This window comes from Pseudorca crassidens, chromosome 2, assembly GCF_039906515.1.
Source record: "Pseudorca crassidens isolate mPseCra1 chromosome 2, mPseCra1.hap1, whole genome shotgun sequence".
In the NCBI taxonomy this organism is placed as follows: domain Eukaryota; kingdom Metazoa; phylum Chordata; class Mammalia; order Artiodactyla; family Delphinidae; genus Pseudorca; species Pseudorca crassidens.
The window spans coordinates 116,732,270-116,747,786 of NC_090297.1; the positions used below are offsets into that span (position 1 = coordinate 116,732,270).

At 45.8% G+C, this 15,517-nt stretch overlaps 1 protein-coding gene across 4 annotated transcripts; it reads left to right on the plus strand.

Moving 5' to 3' along the window:
- The first annotated feature begins 7,108 nt into the window (after positions 1-7,108).
- FCRLB (Fc receptor like B) lies at positions 7,109-11,543 on the plus strand. 4 transcript variants are annotated; one of them, XM_067728445.1, is made up of 6 exons: positions 7,109-7,139; positions 7,482-7,502; positions 7,840-8,094; positions 9,673-9,939; positions 10,742-10,887; positions 11,210-11,543. In XM_067728445.1, the coding sequence occupies exons 1-6, from the start codon at positions 7,109-7,111 to the stop codon at positions 11,414-11,416; spliced, it is 927 nt and encodes a 308-aa protein (XP_067584546.1). In that variant the 3' UTR covers positions 11,417-11,543. The 4 variants fall into 4 exon arrangements, with proteins under 4 accessions (XP_067584546.1, XP_067584548.1, XP_067584547.1 ...); XM_067728447.1 differs by having other exon boundaries at positions 10,701-10,887; positions 11,210-11,417; XM_067728446.1 differs by lacking the exon at positions 7,482-7,502.
- Positions 11,544-15,517: the final 3,974 nt, after the last annotated feature.

Sequence of the window (15,517 nt, forward strand, 5' to 3'; positions counted from 1 at the left end):
ATCTCCAAAGATACTATGTTATAACCATTCTACATGGAATTGATTTCAGCTAATGGTACCATGTTCATGAATGCATCCTGCAAGCTCATGCTAAATAAGGAAGTCATGTCCAGACAATAAAAGCTAACCTAGATCAAGAAAGGAAGAAGTGGGTGCAGCTGACTAAGTGTCTCACTTCTGTACTCGTCATCCATGTGTCTGTGTGGACCTCTATCGTCACACTGCATTTTAATTTTTTGCTATCTTATTTCTGTTCACTAGAGGGTGAACACTTGGAGAGCTCCTTGAGCTCTCTGATCTACATTGACTCATTGGTGTCTAGTTTAATGAGGCATATTTAAACTCTTGTAAATTTTGTTTCATTGAATTGAATTGGGTCAGCATAATAAGGGAAGGCATCCTGAAGAAGATGGGAATTAAGCTGAACCTTAAAGGACGAGTGGTATGTCTGGCATCAGCAAAATCTCCAGATTCTCCCCAGGGGGCCCAGATTTGGTCAGGAGCTTGGAAGCCTCAGGGGGAGAATCTGTTATCATCAGGGATGAGGAAGGCAAGAACATAACTGAAAGAATGAAGAGAGAGAGACAGAGAGGCAGAGAGAGAGAGCTTTTATCTGTCTCTACCTGTCCTGGGGAAGTTGGAGAGGGGGTGGGAAAGAGGAATTGTTATACTAGATTGGGTTTATGACCTGTGCAGTTTAGGATTCTGTAACCCACAGAGGTCCTAATGCAGCTACACTGGATGTTATCTCTGAAATAAACATTAGATACAAAGCACATCTATTATCTTGTAAAGGCGAATACTTGCATACCCTATAACCCAGAATTCCATGCCCGGATATATATGCCGAGTACATGTACACCAGAAGACAAATACAATAATGTTCATAATAGCACTATTTGTAAAATCAAAACTTTGGAGTCAATTCAGTTGTCCAATGAAAAAATGGATAAGTTGTGCTAGCTTCACAGAACAGAATACTATACAACAGTAGAATAAATGAACCCTAGCTACAATGCAGCAACATAAAAGAATATCAGGAATATTAACATTCAGTGCAAAAAGCAAGTCCCAGAAGATACCATATGGTGTGACGCCCTTCATACAAAGGAATATATTGCTTAACCATTCACTCATACATACGATAAACCTTTTTAAAAAGGCACAAAAATGGAAACACCAAGGTCAGGATAGTAGTTACCTCTGAGGGGCTAATGGGAGAAACCATCGGGGAGGAGCACACAGGTAGATATAATTATTAATTTTTTTAATTTTAAAAATGTATTTCATTTATTTATTTTTGGCTGCATTGTGTTTTCGTTGCTGCGCGCGGGCTTTTTAAGTTGCGGCGAGCAGGAGGCTACTCTTCATTGCAGTGCACGGGCTTCTCTTGTTGTGGAGCATGGGCTTTAGGCGTGTGGGCTGCAGTAGTTGTGGTATGTGGGCTCTAGAGTGCAGGCTCAGAGCGTAGTTATGGCTCACGGGCTTAGTTGCTCTGTGGCATGTGAGATCTTCCCGGACCAGGGCTCGAACCCGTGTTCCCTGCATTGTCAGGCCGATTCTTAACCACTGCCCCACCATGGAAGCCCTAAATTATTAATTTTTAAAATCTTCTCAGAGTAGGAATTTAGGCCTCCTTAAATATATATATATATATATATTTCTCTAAATCATCTTCAAATTCCTTTTTGTTTTCTGCCATTGTCTTTTCTTAGCAGTAATAAGAAGCCAAGTTTATTACCTACAGTATGAAGTAGTTCTTTCCTTTACTGATCCCCAAGTAACCCTAACTTACTAAAGATTGCCCCCAGTATACCCTTACTATTTTTGGATTTGGTGAACATTTTTTTGTTAACCTTAAAGACATGACTGTAGATGTTTCACACATTTTCCCAGCCAGACAAGACAGCTAATTTTTGTCAGTACAGAAGCACCTTCATTTAATTTGACATTTATGTGCAAAGTACTGTGCAAGGTTCTATAAGAAAAAAAGAAGACAAATTTAACATGATCTCTGCTCTCCAAGGAGAGTTCAATGGAAGCTTATGAAGAAAACCCCGCCTCATAGATTTGTAGTTGCATTTTAAGAGCCTTTTCATATAATTGTAGATATTCTTCTTTGATGCTTCCTGAAAACTCGACAAGGGGTAGTTTCTTAAACAGGAGTTGCATTATGGAATCTGAAACCATAGCAACAAGTGTTTCTTACTCTGTTACATTAAAATTCATTGGTCCTTCTTGTACTTTAAACAGATCTTTCACCCATGCATTGGTCGGTTGAAAATATTTGTTCACAAAGTTATACAGATCTTTCAAACGTTGATACCATCTCACTATATACAATATTTTAAAAATCGAATGTAATATCACCACCAATATCTTCAGAAAAGTCTTTACTTACTGGGAAGCTGTCAATATCATGATCATGAATACAAATTTTCCCAAAATTCTAATTTTCATTTGAAAGCTTGAGTTTCATCATTGGCAATAATTACTGTCAGATGTTTTCCTTGAAGTGACAGACTCACTTTGTTCACTCTTGAGAAAATGTCTGAGAAATACCCAAGTCTGAATGACCAATGTTTTAGTCATTCTTTCAATTAAAAATGGTATTCTGAGAAAAAGGGTAGCTTGTTCTGGTTCAGCTCAGAACTCAATTGTGTAACAGCTTTCAATGAAGACGGCCTTTGTACTTCAGTACAGAAGTGCATACTTCCTATTTCATCACACAGAATATTAAAAATATGTATATTTTGAGCTCAAAATTTAATAAAATTAATTTTTAAAATTATTTCATCAAGGTTTGGTTTTGATTTCTTACTGTGAGTGCATAACGTAACGGTGAAACATACAGTTTGGTGCCACTGCCTTAAATTGTGCTTTGGAGTTAGCAGTTTTATCCCCTGTTGCTTTATGCCATCAATGCAAGTGTCAACCTAGTGAAAAAGGCAAATAACCTCTTAGTATTATTATAAACATAGTTTTGACTTTGCAGGCCCCTTAAAGGGTCATTAGAACCCCCAGGTATCTACAGACCAAAGTGAGAATTATTGAACTAGATCATTCTTAAAGCCCAGCCTGACACTACTCTCAGAGATCCCAATATTTATGCATATCTGAAGAGAAGAACCCATTTACTTTTCTATTCCTAAGTCAGTTCTCTAGGTATAATAAAATAATTTTGACCTCAACTTCAGGTCAATCATTTTAATGCTTTTAATTGGATGCTTTTTAAAAGTCTAAGTTGGCTATATTACATGTTTCTTTATTCCTTTGTACATCTATGAGAAGAAGCGACAGCTTCTGCACAGCAATGGAAATAATCAACAGAGTGAAATGGGAGAAAATATTTGCAAACCCTGTATCTGATAAGGGGTTAACATCCAAAATATATGAGAAACTCAAACAACTTAATAGCAAAAAAACCAATAACTGGATTAAAAAATGGGCAAAGAATCTGAATAGACATTTCTCAAAAAATGACATACAGATTGCCAATGGGTAGATATTATAAAAAGGTGCTCTATGTCACTAATCATCAGGGAAATGCAAATTAAAACCACAATAGGATATCACCCCACACCTGTCAAAATGGCTCTTATCAAAAATACAAAAGATAGCAAGTGTTGGCAAGGCTGTGGAGAAAACGGAACACTTGTGCACTGTTGGTGGGAATGCAAATTGGTGCAGCCACTATGGAAAACAGTATGGAGATTACTCAAAAAATTAAAAATAGAACTGCCTAATGAACAGTAATCCCACTTCTGGATATATATCTAAAGGATGTGAAGTCAGTATCTCAAAGAGACATCTGCATTCCCATGTTCATTGCAGCATTATTTACAACAGCCAAGATGCGAACACAACCTAAATGTCAACAAATGAATGGATAAAGAAAATGTGATATATGTGTATATATACTATATTATATACACTATATATTGTATGTATTATATATATATTATACACACAATGGAATATTATTCAGCCATTAAAAAAAAGACAATCCTGCCATTCACAACAATATGGATGAACTTGGAAGACATTATGCCAAGTGAAATAAGCCAGACACAGAAAGACAAATATTGCATGATCTCATTTATGTGTGGGATTTGAAATAGCCAAACTTGTAGAAGCAAAGAGTAGAATGGTGGTTGTCAGGGGCTGGGGGAGAGAGAGAGAGAGAGAGAAAGTTGAGTATGAGGAATTGGCTCACGAGATTATGGAAGCTGAGAAGTCCCATGATCTGCCGTCTGCAGATCATGGGGGAGGATAATTTAGTCTGAATCCAAAGTCCTGAGAACCAGGGGAGTCAATGATGTAAATCCCAGTTCAAGGGCCGGAGAAGATGAGGTGAGATGTCTCAGCTCAATCATCGAGGGAGGAAAAAAAAAAAAAAAAGAGGCAAATTCCTCTAAACCCTGGCTTTTGTTCTAAAAGAGAAAATAATATCTAAAACACAATACCATTTATGTAAATTAATAATACAAAATATTTCTCAAGCGAAAGTATGTGCATGTATAAAGGATTGTAAACATTATATGGTGGGTGCTCATGTGGGGGAGAGAATGGTAATGTGAATGAAGGTAAAAAATAATAAAACAAGAGAGGAGACTTGAAAAGACTAGTGATGACAGTCTGCCGTGAGCATGAGAGACAGAGCAGATTTTAGAGTGAGACAGATTTCTATTTAAATTCCAGTTCTATCACCACAGTTTCCACACATGTAAAATGGAGATAATAATAATCCTTCCTTAAAGGGCTCTCGTGGGGATTAAATAAAGTAACATCTGTGAAGCACGTGGCCTGGTGCAGGTGACATGCTCACGGCTGCAGCACTCACTGAAAATAAGCTGGTGTCATCATCAATAGCAACAGCAGCAATATTCCATTATCATCACTGAAAACGTCTTGTTCCTCAGAATTCTTATCAGATGACGGCATATCTTGTCCAGAAATTATGTCGTGATAGGCTTCAAACAATTGCTCAGGTAACAAATGATAACTGTTAAGTTTCTCTGCATAGTAAAGGCGTGAAGAATTAGAAATTCTGCAGGGAAAAGTCCTGAATGGAGAAAAAGACCCAATTTGGGAAGAATTCAGAAGAAAGCCTAGAATAAAGAAGTGTGGGTGGGACATTCTTCAGGCCAAAATTTGAGCACTGTATGATATGAACCCTATGGGTGATGCTAGAGATTTTCAGGGAAGATCGGACACCTCACGAATTTTGAGTGCAAACAAGTTTCTTATGGAGGGACTTCCCTGGTGGTCCAGTGGTTAGGACTCTGTGCTCCCAATGCTGAGGGCCCGGGTTGATCCCTGGTCAGGGAACTAGATCCCACATGCTGCAACTAAAAAGATCCTGCAAACTGCAACTCAAAAAAAAAAGATCCTGCGTGCTGCAACTAAGACCCGGCGCAGCCAAATAAATATTAAAAAAAAAAAAAAACCAACTCAACTGCCTAAATACATGAATCACCTCCAATGACTTTAAAAAAAAAAAAAGTTTCTTATGGAATCAGGTGAAGAGGCTGAGATCCATCTTCTGAGTGATAAGAAGCCAAAATGGTGTCGGCTTGTGTAGACTAAGGGACAGCTGATGGGTGCATTACATTCATATCATAGAGGTGGTGACCTGGTGCAGAGGTCAGACCTTGGGGGCAGGTTGTGAATGATGTGGGAAGGCCCACACAGGCCCCGGATGAGGCATCAGGCAGGAGGTGGGGAAGCTGGGGGCACTGCCTAGCCTGGCCCCTCCCAAAGCAGGCAAGTTATAATCTCTGTTCCTGGTATCTAGTTCCCTCCCTCCCCCACTCCTGAGCACCTTATCAATTACCTCCCTACTGTTCAGACCCATATGACTCTATCTCTCTTTTATCAACACATGCTCTCAAAACAGGATCTGAAGTGACCGGCTTAATTTAAAGGACCAATCACATTTCCCTAAGGGCCACCTGCATTTCAACAAGGACTAGCACATTAAAGGAAACTATGAGGGAATTCTCCGATGGAAGCTTTGGGCATCAGCAAGGAAGAGGGGAAGGGGCTGTCTTTAAGAGAGTTGACAGGGTCTGATAATGGATCTCCTTTCTGCCAGAGCTCCAAGGGAAGGAGATGCCCCAGTATTAAACAGCCACGGGTGAGGACAGAAGACGGCCCAAGGAGACATACTATCAGGTTGGAAAATTCATTAAGTATTTACAGGAGAATTCAGGTTCCCCATTGCTCAGGGTATGATCACATGGCTTGGAAAGCACAAGCAGCAGAGTTGGGAGGACAGTTCTGAGAAGCTTCTAAGGGGCTGATGCAGTGACTTCTCTAACACAGGTAAGGACTATTAGAACTGGGGCATGGTTGGGGACAGATGAAAGGAAGGAAGGCACAAGTGAGTGGAGATGCTATAGGGTGAGAGCATTGGGATGGGTAGGAAAGAAGTGTTTTCTAATTTCTGAAGGTTTAAGGTTTCAGGAAGGGAGAAAGGGGAAACATAACATTTCTATTCTTGACTGTGACACTGTAAGACAGTGACAGAGAAGGTGGTTGGTGAGTCATGCTTTTCTATTCACCCATGGGAGGATGTGAACCCTAGGTGAACGCAATCCAGTGTCAGCCTCACTAGGCCTCACACCAATGTCTGTCACCGGGAAGTGAGCAGAATAAACATCCTGGGTGGACCTCAAGCCCATGAAGATGTCTTTCTCAATTGAGGCTTATGGAGCCTGCTGGAGGATGGGGAGGAGGTGGGATGGGAGTGGGATGTTTTTGGGAGCCTGAAGGTGGCAGGTCACCTGCCAGAGTCTGGGGTTCTGTGTGGCTTTCGTGGGCTGGAAAGGGCACAGACTCTGCTCAGCAGGCCTTCTCTACGGGAGCTGGGGCTGGCCTGAGATGTGAGGTGGCTTCAGGGGGTGTAGGTGGGACAATGTTTGGTGCTTGGGACACCTGAGAGTTGACACGTACCCAGCCTGTCTCCTGCTCTCTCCAGTCCACCGTCTTCAGGAATTAGAAATGGGTGGGAGAAGCAGCAGTGTCTCCGAGTACTCAGTGGTCAGCACTGGCCATCTTCTCTCTCTCCCTTCCCCCATCCCATGCCAGTGCATCTCCATCCATCATGTGGGAACTGACAGCCCTCCTGCTCCTGGGTGAGTCCTCAATGAGGTAACAGCGGCATAAGGACTTTGGGTGTGGGGAAGAGTGGGGGCCAGGGTATTTCTCTCTCTCTCTCTCTCTCTCTCTCTCTCTCTGTGTGTGTGTGTGTGTGTGTGTGTGTTTGTGTGTGTTGCGGGAATATTCAATCCTCGATTCGTTATCTATCTTTGGAGAGGAAAAGAGGAAGGGGATTTCTGAGAGCTGAGAGAAATAAAGGCAGAAGAAAAACAGGTCTTGAGACTTGTTGAATCCTTCCTATGGTCAAGAGAGTCCCTTTCTTTCCTCTCATCTCCAACATTCTCCTTCTTCTTGCTTCTTTATTTCTTGTTTTGCAGTTCCAAGCAGTGGGCAAGCTGGTGAGTATTACACATCCCTCATCCAGATTTTCTACAACTTCCACTCCAACCATCCTAAGTGACCTGCTTGGGTACTCCCCACTTCTTAGCTGTTCTGGGGTAGTGACTCTTCTCATGGCTCCTCAATCCCAGTGACTCAGTTTGCCTGTAGGCACTGGCACTTAGAAATGGTGCTGAGCAGGAGACTAGTTTGTAGCCCAATGTGGTCTCTCCTCTCGCAGGGATGGGTCCTGGAAGCTAGCGTTTTCTGAGATCTCCCAACCTCAGACCTCATCTTTGGCCACCTCACCTTGACTCTCTTTTTCACATTGCACCCTCCCATACCCCACCCTCCCAGCTACTCTGGAGAAGCCCATATTGTCTCTACACCCACCCTGGACCACAATCTTCAAGGGGGAAAGGGTAACCTTGCGGTGTGATGGGTACCACCCTCTGCTCCTGGAGCTCCGACCCATCAGCACTCTCTGGTATTTGGGCCACCTACTCCTGCCCTCTCACAAGAAGAGCATCGAGGTGCAGACACCAGGGGTGTATCGATGCCAGACACGGGGAGCACCTGTCAGTGACCCCATCCACCTCTCTGTATCCAATGGTGAGTGTTTGAGCATGGGGGAGGGGTAGCACACATGTCCTCTGGTAGTGATGGCCCTCCTGTGGGGGAGGACACTGGGCCACTCCCATTGGGGCAGTAAGGAGGGGGTTATATTGAGTCTATGGGGGCAGGCAGGGACCTGCTTGGCACTATGTGAGAGATGCAGTAAGCCTTGTGTGGCCCCAAAGGTCCCCTTACCATCCTGCCACAATGGACACTAAATAAACATTTCTGTTCATTTAGTAGCTCAGAAGAGAAGAGGCTCCAAGGACCTGGTATACTGAATAGAGAACTTCTGAGGAGGGGGGTTGGGTAGGGAGAGAAAGGGCAAAGCAAAGCAGGAAAAGTGAGGGTCCCTGGGCAGGCTGCGTGCAGCTGGGGGAATTACTCCTGCTTGAACAGTGTGACGCTTCTCTGTGCCTCCCATCACTAAAATACGGCCAATGAGAGCATCTATTTCTTTGGTTGTTGTGAAGATTAAAAATGAATTGATAGGTTTTCAAAGAAAAAGGCAGATGAAGAAAGCACTTCAGCAAAATTTTATTATAGACACGTACACATGCATACATAAGAGTCAATTAAGAAACCAATTCCCTGGGGGATAAAGGATTTCCAAACAGGATAAGAGAAATAACAGTAATTTGTTCATTAGGGCACAGGATTGGCTACTTTGTAGGGAATGTTATGTCATTTTAGCCTGGTAGGCTATATTTTGTATTCAGAATTTAAAGATCATCACTCAGTGCTCAGATTAGCACTTATACTTCACATCCATACTCTGTGGTTTCTTGTTTGGAAATTGATAGCGAGTACAGATAAGATATTGAATATGATAGACGGTAGTCACTGCTTGCGGAACTGTGAGTAGCACAGAGATTGTGGCTATCACTTGCGGAATTCTTTCTCGATGGAAAACACCTAAAGTGGCATCTAGCAGACACTAGGGCTATGTAAGTGTTGGCTATGATGATGATGGTGATCAGGTACATAAGGGTGCTGGGGGAGCTGCCTAAGTCTGGGGGTGGGGTCAGGTAAGTTTTCTCAAGGAGACAGGATCTAAGCCCAGATCTGCAGGATAAGCAGGCCTCAACTACAGCAGGTGAAGGGGTCTTCTTGGCAGGTACAAAGCCTCTGGGCTCAGAGCAGGGCCAGTTCTCCCAGCAGTCCAGTATGCATGGACTTAGCCTGCATTAGGAATGGAAGGTGGAGAGAGAAAAGGAGACATGGGGCAGGGGAGAATCCTGAGATGGTGCTGAAAAGGTAGGCAGAGGCCAGGTCAGGAAGGCCCTGATACCATCCTAAGGAGTTTAAACTGGATTCTGATGGGCATGGCTCTTTGAGGCTGGAACCAAGTCTCAGGCATCTTTGTCTTCTCAGTACCTAATAAAAGGCTGGTCTTCCCCTTTCCTTCCCACTCACCTTCTGATGCTTCTTGTTCTGAGGCTCCTGGGGTGCCCAGTAAGGGGGGAGGGAGTTGGTGAGGAGAAAGGGGGAGGACGGGGGAGCAGGGAGGCGGAGAAGTATGGGAGGCCCAGGGCTGGACTTTCTCTTGGAGTCTGTTTGTGCTGACTGTCGTAGACTGGCTGATCCTGCAAGTACCCTATGCTGCGGTGTTCGAGGGCGAGCCGCTGGTCATGCGCTGCCGCGGTTGGTACGACAAGGTCGTCTACAAACTTCACTACTACCACGATGGCCAACCCGTGCGCTACTTCCACTCCAGCGCCAACTACACGGTGCCCCAGGCGCGCGCCAGCGATAGCGGGCGCTACCAATGCTCCGGCACCATGCGCATCCCGGTGGAGAGCGCGCCCATGTTCTCCGCCAAGGTGGCCGTGACCGTGCAAGGTGGGCGAGACTTGGGGCCGAGGAGGGAGGCAAACGAGCCCTGGGAAATTCTGGGACAGAAACCAGGCGGGGAAAGGAGGGGCGGAGGTTACATTAGCTGGCACATGGCGGATTTCTCTGCGGGACCAAGTACACGTTCTCCTCTCCTCCTCCTCAGTGAAGTCGCCCTTGATCTGTAGCCTGCGTGGGGGCAGGTGTCCCTTCCCCCCGATACACATCCAGCTTCTTACTCCGGGTAGAGACCCCCATATTGGGGGCAGCTCTCTCCGCAGCCCCAGCCAGAAAGACAGCGGCAGTCGATGGGATCACTGTGGGACTGGGGCGAGGGAACTGCTCCTGAGCGTCTTGCGAAGCAGGCGCAGCGACTCCCTTCTAGGCTGGAGAACCCGAGCTGGGTGTCAGTCGGGAGGTGACACGAAGGTTCATACCTGGTCCCGCCTCCTTTCAAGATCTCCCCTCCCTCGTGGACTCGTTCCCCACATTTCAAAAGACTTTCCTCCCTCCACGTGTACACAGAGCCTCCTTCCTGGTCGGCTACGGGCCCTTGTGGGAAACCGGGAGAGGGGTCGTGGGACCGTGAACCAGCCGGACCTGGTTCCCTGGGACCCTTGCGCCGGCCTAAAGTGCATCCTTAGCCACTGGGACTCCTCTCCGCAGAGCTGTTCCAGGCGCCGGTGCTGAAGGTGATGGGCCGGGTGGAGGCTCGCGGCGCGGCCCTCGGCGGAGTGGTCTTGCGGTGCGAGACGCTCCTGCACCCTCAGAAGCGCGACACGCCGCTGCAGTTCGCCTTCTACAAGTACAGTCGCGCCGTGCGCCGCTTCGACTGGGGCGCCGAGTACACCGTCCCCGAGCCCGAGGTCGAGGAGCTGGAATCGCACTGGTGCGAGGTTGCTACCGCCAGCCGCAGCGTCCGGAAACGCAGCCCTTGGCTGCAGCTTCCGGGGCGGGGTGAGTGACTGTCCTTCGGGAAGCCCACCCGGGCGGGTAGCCCACCCGGGAGGGGAGCACTGCGTCCGCCCCTCTGGAATGCCTGTCTCGCCGGCCCCCCTCTTCTCCCCGCGCTTCCATCTCCATCCCCCATCTCCGCCCGCCTCCCCCTTCCTTCCCTCCTCTCCACCTCTGTTCCCACCCTCCTCACTCCCCTTACTCTCCTCCCCGGCCCGGCGCTTCTCTCCCACCCCCACCACCCCCATCCCTTGCCCCCTCCTTACTCCGCAGCCGTTGTGAGAAGGATTTCAGCCGTGCGATTCTCTGTGTGTTGCGTTCACAGGTTCTCCCCTGGACGTGGCGTCCACCACCGTCCCGGTCCCACAGGCTGCGGCTTTGGCGCCCGGTAACAAGCCGCTTTCCTTCAGAAAGCCCCCGCTGTCCATATCGGTCCCGTCGGTCACCTCCGTCCCTAACACCACCTCAGCCGGGCTGCTGTTCCCCGCGGGCGGAGCCCCCACTGCTGGGCCACCGGCCTGCGCTCCGCTGACCCCCTTGGAACAAACCACTGGAGCCCTAAAACCCGACATGGACCTTCTGCTCCGAGAAATGCAGCTGCTCAAAGACCTTCTCAGCCGGGTGGTCCTGGAATTAAAGGAGGCACAGGCCTTCCCAGAGCACAGGGACACACTCGAGACCCCCGCTTCCCACTTTGCTGTGAGTCAGGGAACCCCTGAGACCACTGCTGTGGAGAGCTGAGGGAGGGGATGGTTACTGCCCCCTCTCCAGGCGTATCCATCCCTGGTCTCTCCTGCTTCCCGTCACGTGGAGACGCTACAAAGCCATCTCTGCATCCCTCTGTCTTACTGTGGCTTATAAAGTGTGGTGGCTGCCATGTCAGTCTAACACAGCACATCCTCGTAACCACAAGGCCTTCCCTCTGATGGCTCCCTTCCCCTCACAGATTTCAGTAAGGAAGGAGAAACCTGTTATTTACTACTTTGAGGTATACGTTTGGAAGTTGAATTTAGTCATCCTTAGCTTTTCATATAAATCCACCCAACATGTATTTCAGCACAGGCAATTTTTTGGTACTTAAGGTTATTTGGTACTAAGCTCTTTGGAACATTTAAGGGTCAAGTTGTAATTATTCACCATGACTTTAATGTTAAATTTTAAAAGACTTTCAGTTCTGTTTCTGATGAGTGTATACCCTCAAAGTCCTGGGCTAGTTTTAGAGAGGGAAAGGGACTTGTGTGGGCCTCCATTCCGGGTTAGAAGGGTCAGCATACTGTTAGACTCACCCAGATGCACCTCCTGCACCAACATAGCTAGACAGGCTGATGGGCTCTGGTGGCAGCAGGCAGGCCATGCTCACTTTAGCCTAACTGAACAAGTGGTACTATTAGCATCAAGAAATCTCTTTGAAGAAAGATTAAGACAAATTCTCAAAATTGCTGAATTCTAGTTTTTACCATGTTCTTACCTCCCGAAGAGCCATTCCAACACTAACATACAATTCAATTTTTATAAGTCCCTCATCTGCCTACTAAAACTATTGGTTTTCTGCAAGTCTGGTGTGAATTATTCCCAGGAGGTTTATTTCTGATTGGGTCCTTATCCTTCATCAGTTAACGTTTACTGCTAAGGCTTAGAACTGATAACAACTCTACCCTCCCATCCTTCTACTTGACACATATTCAGTCACAATGCAATTTCCCATTTCTTTTTGAACAATTAACCAGAATAACATCAACATACTTCATCCTTTTCTTCTTAGTATTATCTTCACCGTGTTATTACTGCAAAGTCACTGAAATTATAAAAATGAGAGAGGCAGGTGGGTACACACACAAATTACAGTGCAATGTGATAAGTGCTCTATGAAACACTGGGAATTCAGAGGATGAAATTGAATCTTGAAGGAAGAGCAAGATTTCACCAAGAAGAGATGTGAAAAGATTGAGGGGTAGGGCATGCAGGCTGAGGGTGCAAAGGCAAAGAGACATAAAAGACCGTGGTGTGTTTGTAGAGCTGCAAATAATTGAAAGTGGTTGGAGAATTATGCGTATTTATGCATGTGTGTGTGTGTGGGGGGGGGTGTTTTAGGGAGAAGATGGCAGGAGATGAACATGGGGAAGTAGGAAGGGATCAGAACATGGAAGTCTTGTTAAGAGGTTCTTTAACCTGTTGGATATTTGGAAGCATTCCTTACTGAGGGCATCAGTAAGCCTTACTGGAGGAGAAGCTAATTTGAAATTACAAAAGAGCAATCAAATAAACTGACCTCAGTGGACACTTGCTTAACCCTGAGGAGTTATGTCCAGGCCCTATGATCCAGTACTGGGGTTCTGGTTTACAAGGGTCTTTGTGGTTCTGATTTCCACCTTTCTAATGCAGGCTTAGCTCACTTCTCAGAACTCTCCCCCAGCAAGCCTTCCCTGGCTAACCCCACTCTACTCCCGTGTCGCCTGAAGTTTCTGCCATCCCTGATCTAGACAGGAAGTGACTAGCATTAGTATCAAGAGTCTAGGTAATCAAAGAATCGAGTCATTAAAAAAAATCAGTTGATACGTATAACTGATTCACTTTGCTGCACGGCAGAAATTAACACAACATTGTAAAGGAACTATACTCCAATAAAAATTAATTTAAAAACTCAGCTGATCATTTTTTAAGAGAGCAAAAGGGTGAAATAGCCATTCAAAAGGGAGTTTTATCTCTTCAGTATCTCCTCATTCACACCTTGTTAGCAGCTACAATATCTTTCTTCCTGTCCTGACACATACCTCCATTTAGGGTTAGGGATATGGGGAGTGGGGAAGAACAAGAACTTATGGGTTAGAATGATGTGTGTGTGGCGGGGGGGGGGGGGGGGGGGCGGGGGAAAGAGTGAGTTTTATGCCCTCTAGTCTCCACTGTCTTTAAGCTCCCCAGCTCTCGTTGATCTTCCCCTACAATACCTGTTAATGATCTCCCGGGAAGACCTGCACTAAGGAAATATCAAGAGATATCAGACAGGCAGCTTACTGGCCATGCTCCTCTGGGGAAAAAAAAAGTCCTCATCCAGCTTCTGTTTAAGGTTCCAGCATGCATTTAGGGAAACTTTGGGCAAGCCCAGGCTGCCTAAGGAGAATCTCAGGCTCATTCCCAAGCAGCAAGGGTAGCAACAAAATGCTGGAGAAGCCTGGGGAGGAAGCTGCTTCTCTCTGGTTCCCTGATCACTTCTGTGTCTCAGACTCAGACCTTGACCCTAAACCTGTGGGAGTCCATACCAGATACCAGGCAAGGAACCCAAATGTCCTCCACCAGGGAGCAGAAAGGGTTCTGGCAAGTTTCATTTGGATCTCAGCTTTACTCTCTCATTCTGTCCTCCCTGAGTCTAAGTTTCTTATCTGGACTTCACTCTATAGAAAGAAGGAACTCCACTCTTTGGGTTCTACACTTATGACTTTTCCCGTAAAAGAGTGAATCAAATCCTCTAGGTTAAAGTCCAAACTCCCTATCATGGCATATATAGAGGTCACACTGACCACTTGCTCTTTCCCCAGCACACCAGCCTCTTTCATACCTCTGTGCCTTTACGTATACTTTGGCCTCAACCTCTATTGGTGGGGAGTGGACTGCACACGCCTTCTGAGCTCAAGATCTCTCATTTGTCTAAAGAGGGAAATAAGAGTACCCTTATAGAGAGAGACAGACAAATAAACAGACTTTTTCATTACTAGAGGTTTTAAGACATGGGATGCTAAGGTGCTTAAAAGCATAGAGGAGGAGCACTAAGCTCGGTGTGGAGGTTCACAAATCACTTACCAGAGAGATGACATTTGCCAGTCCCTAGTGATGAGCTCTTAGATTATTTTTAAACTTTTGCTGTTTTAAATTATGTTGCAATTAATGTTCTTACACTGTATCTTTTTTTTTTTTTTTTGTGGTACGCCGGCCTCTCACTGTCGTGGCCTCTCCTGTTGCGGAGCACAGGCTCTGGACGCGCAGGCTCAGCGGCCATGGCTCACGGGCCCAGCCGCTCCGTGGCATGTGGGATCTTCTCGGACCGGGGCACGAACCCGTGTCCCCTGTATCGGCAGGCGGACTCTCAACCACTGCGCCACCAGGGAAGCCCTACACCTATATCTTTATGCACATATTTGAACATATCTGTGGGATAAACTCCTAGACTTAAGTAGAGTTGCTGAATCAAAGAATGTGAGCCTTTTTAAATTTTAATAGATATTTTCAGATTATGCATGAGAGAGCTTGTTTCTCTTACCCTAGTCAGGATAGCATATCATCATACTTATATATTTCTTAATTAGACCCAGAGAACCTCTTGACTCTTTATCTGCTATTGATTCCCCCAGTTGGATCTTGGTAACGTTACTAACCTTGTGTTGTGCAACAGCCCAGCAGTACAGTCCTTCCAGAGTCGATATCCCTGTTTGTAATCCTAATCCATCCCTCTTCTGAATTCTTGTTAGCTGGTCTGCAATTAACTAAGAGAAATGTACTCCTGTCTATATTTCCTTATTAAATGAGAACTTTCTGCCAAGTAGAGCTCTTATTCCCAGCCAGGTCATCCTGGTTCTTCACCAAATTCCCAACATGTACTACAGTTTGCCCATATTGGTTTAGTTTATTCCCCAGTCATTAC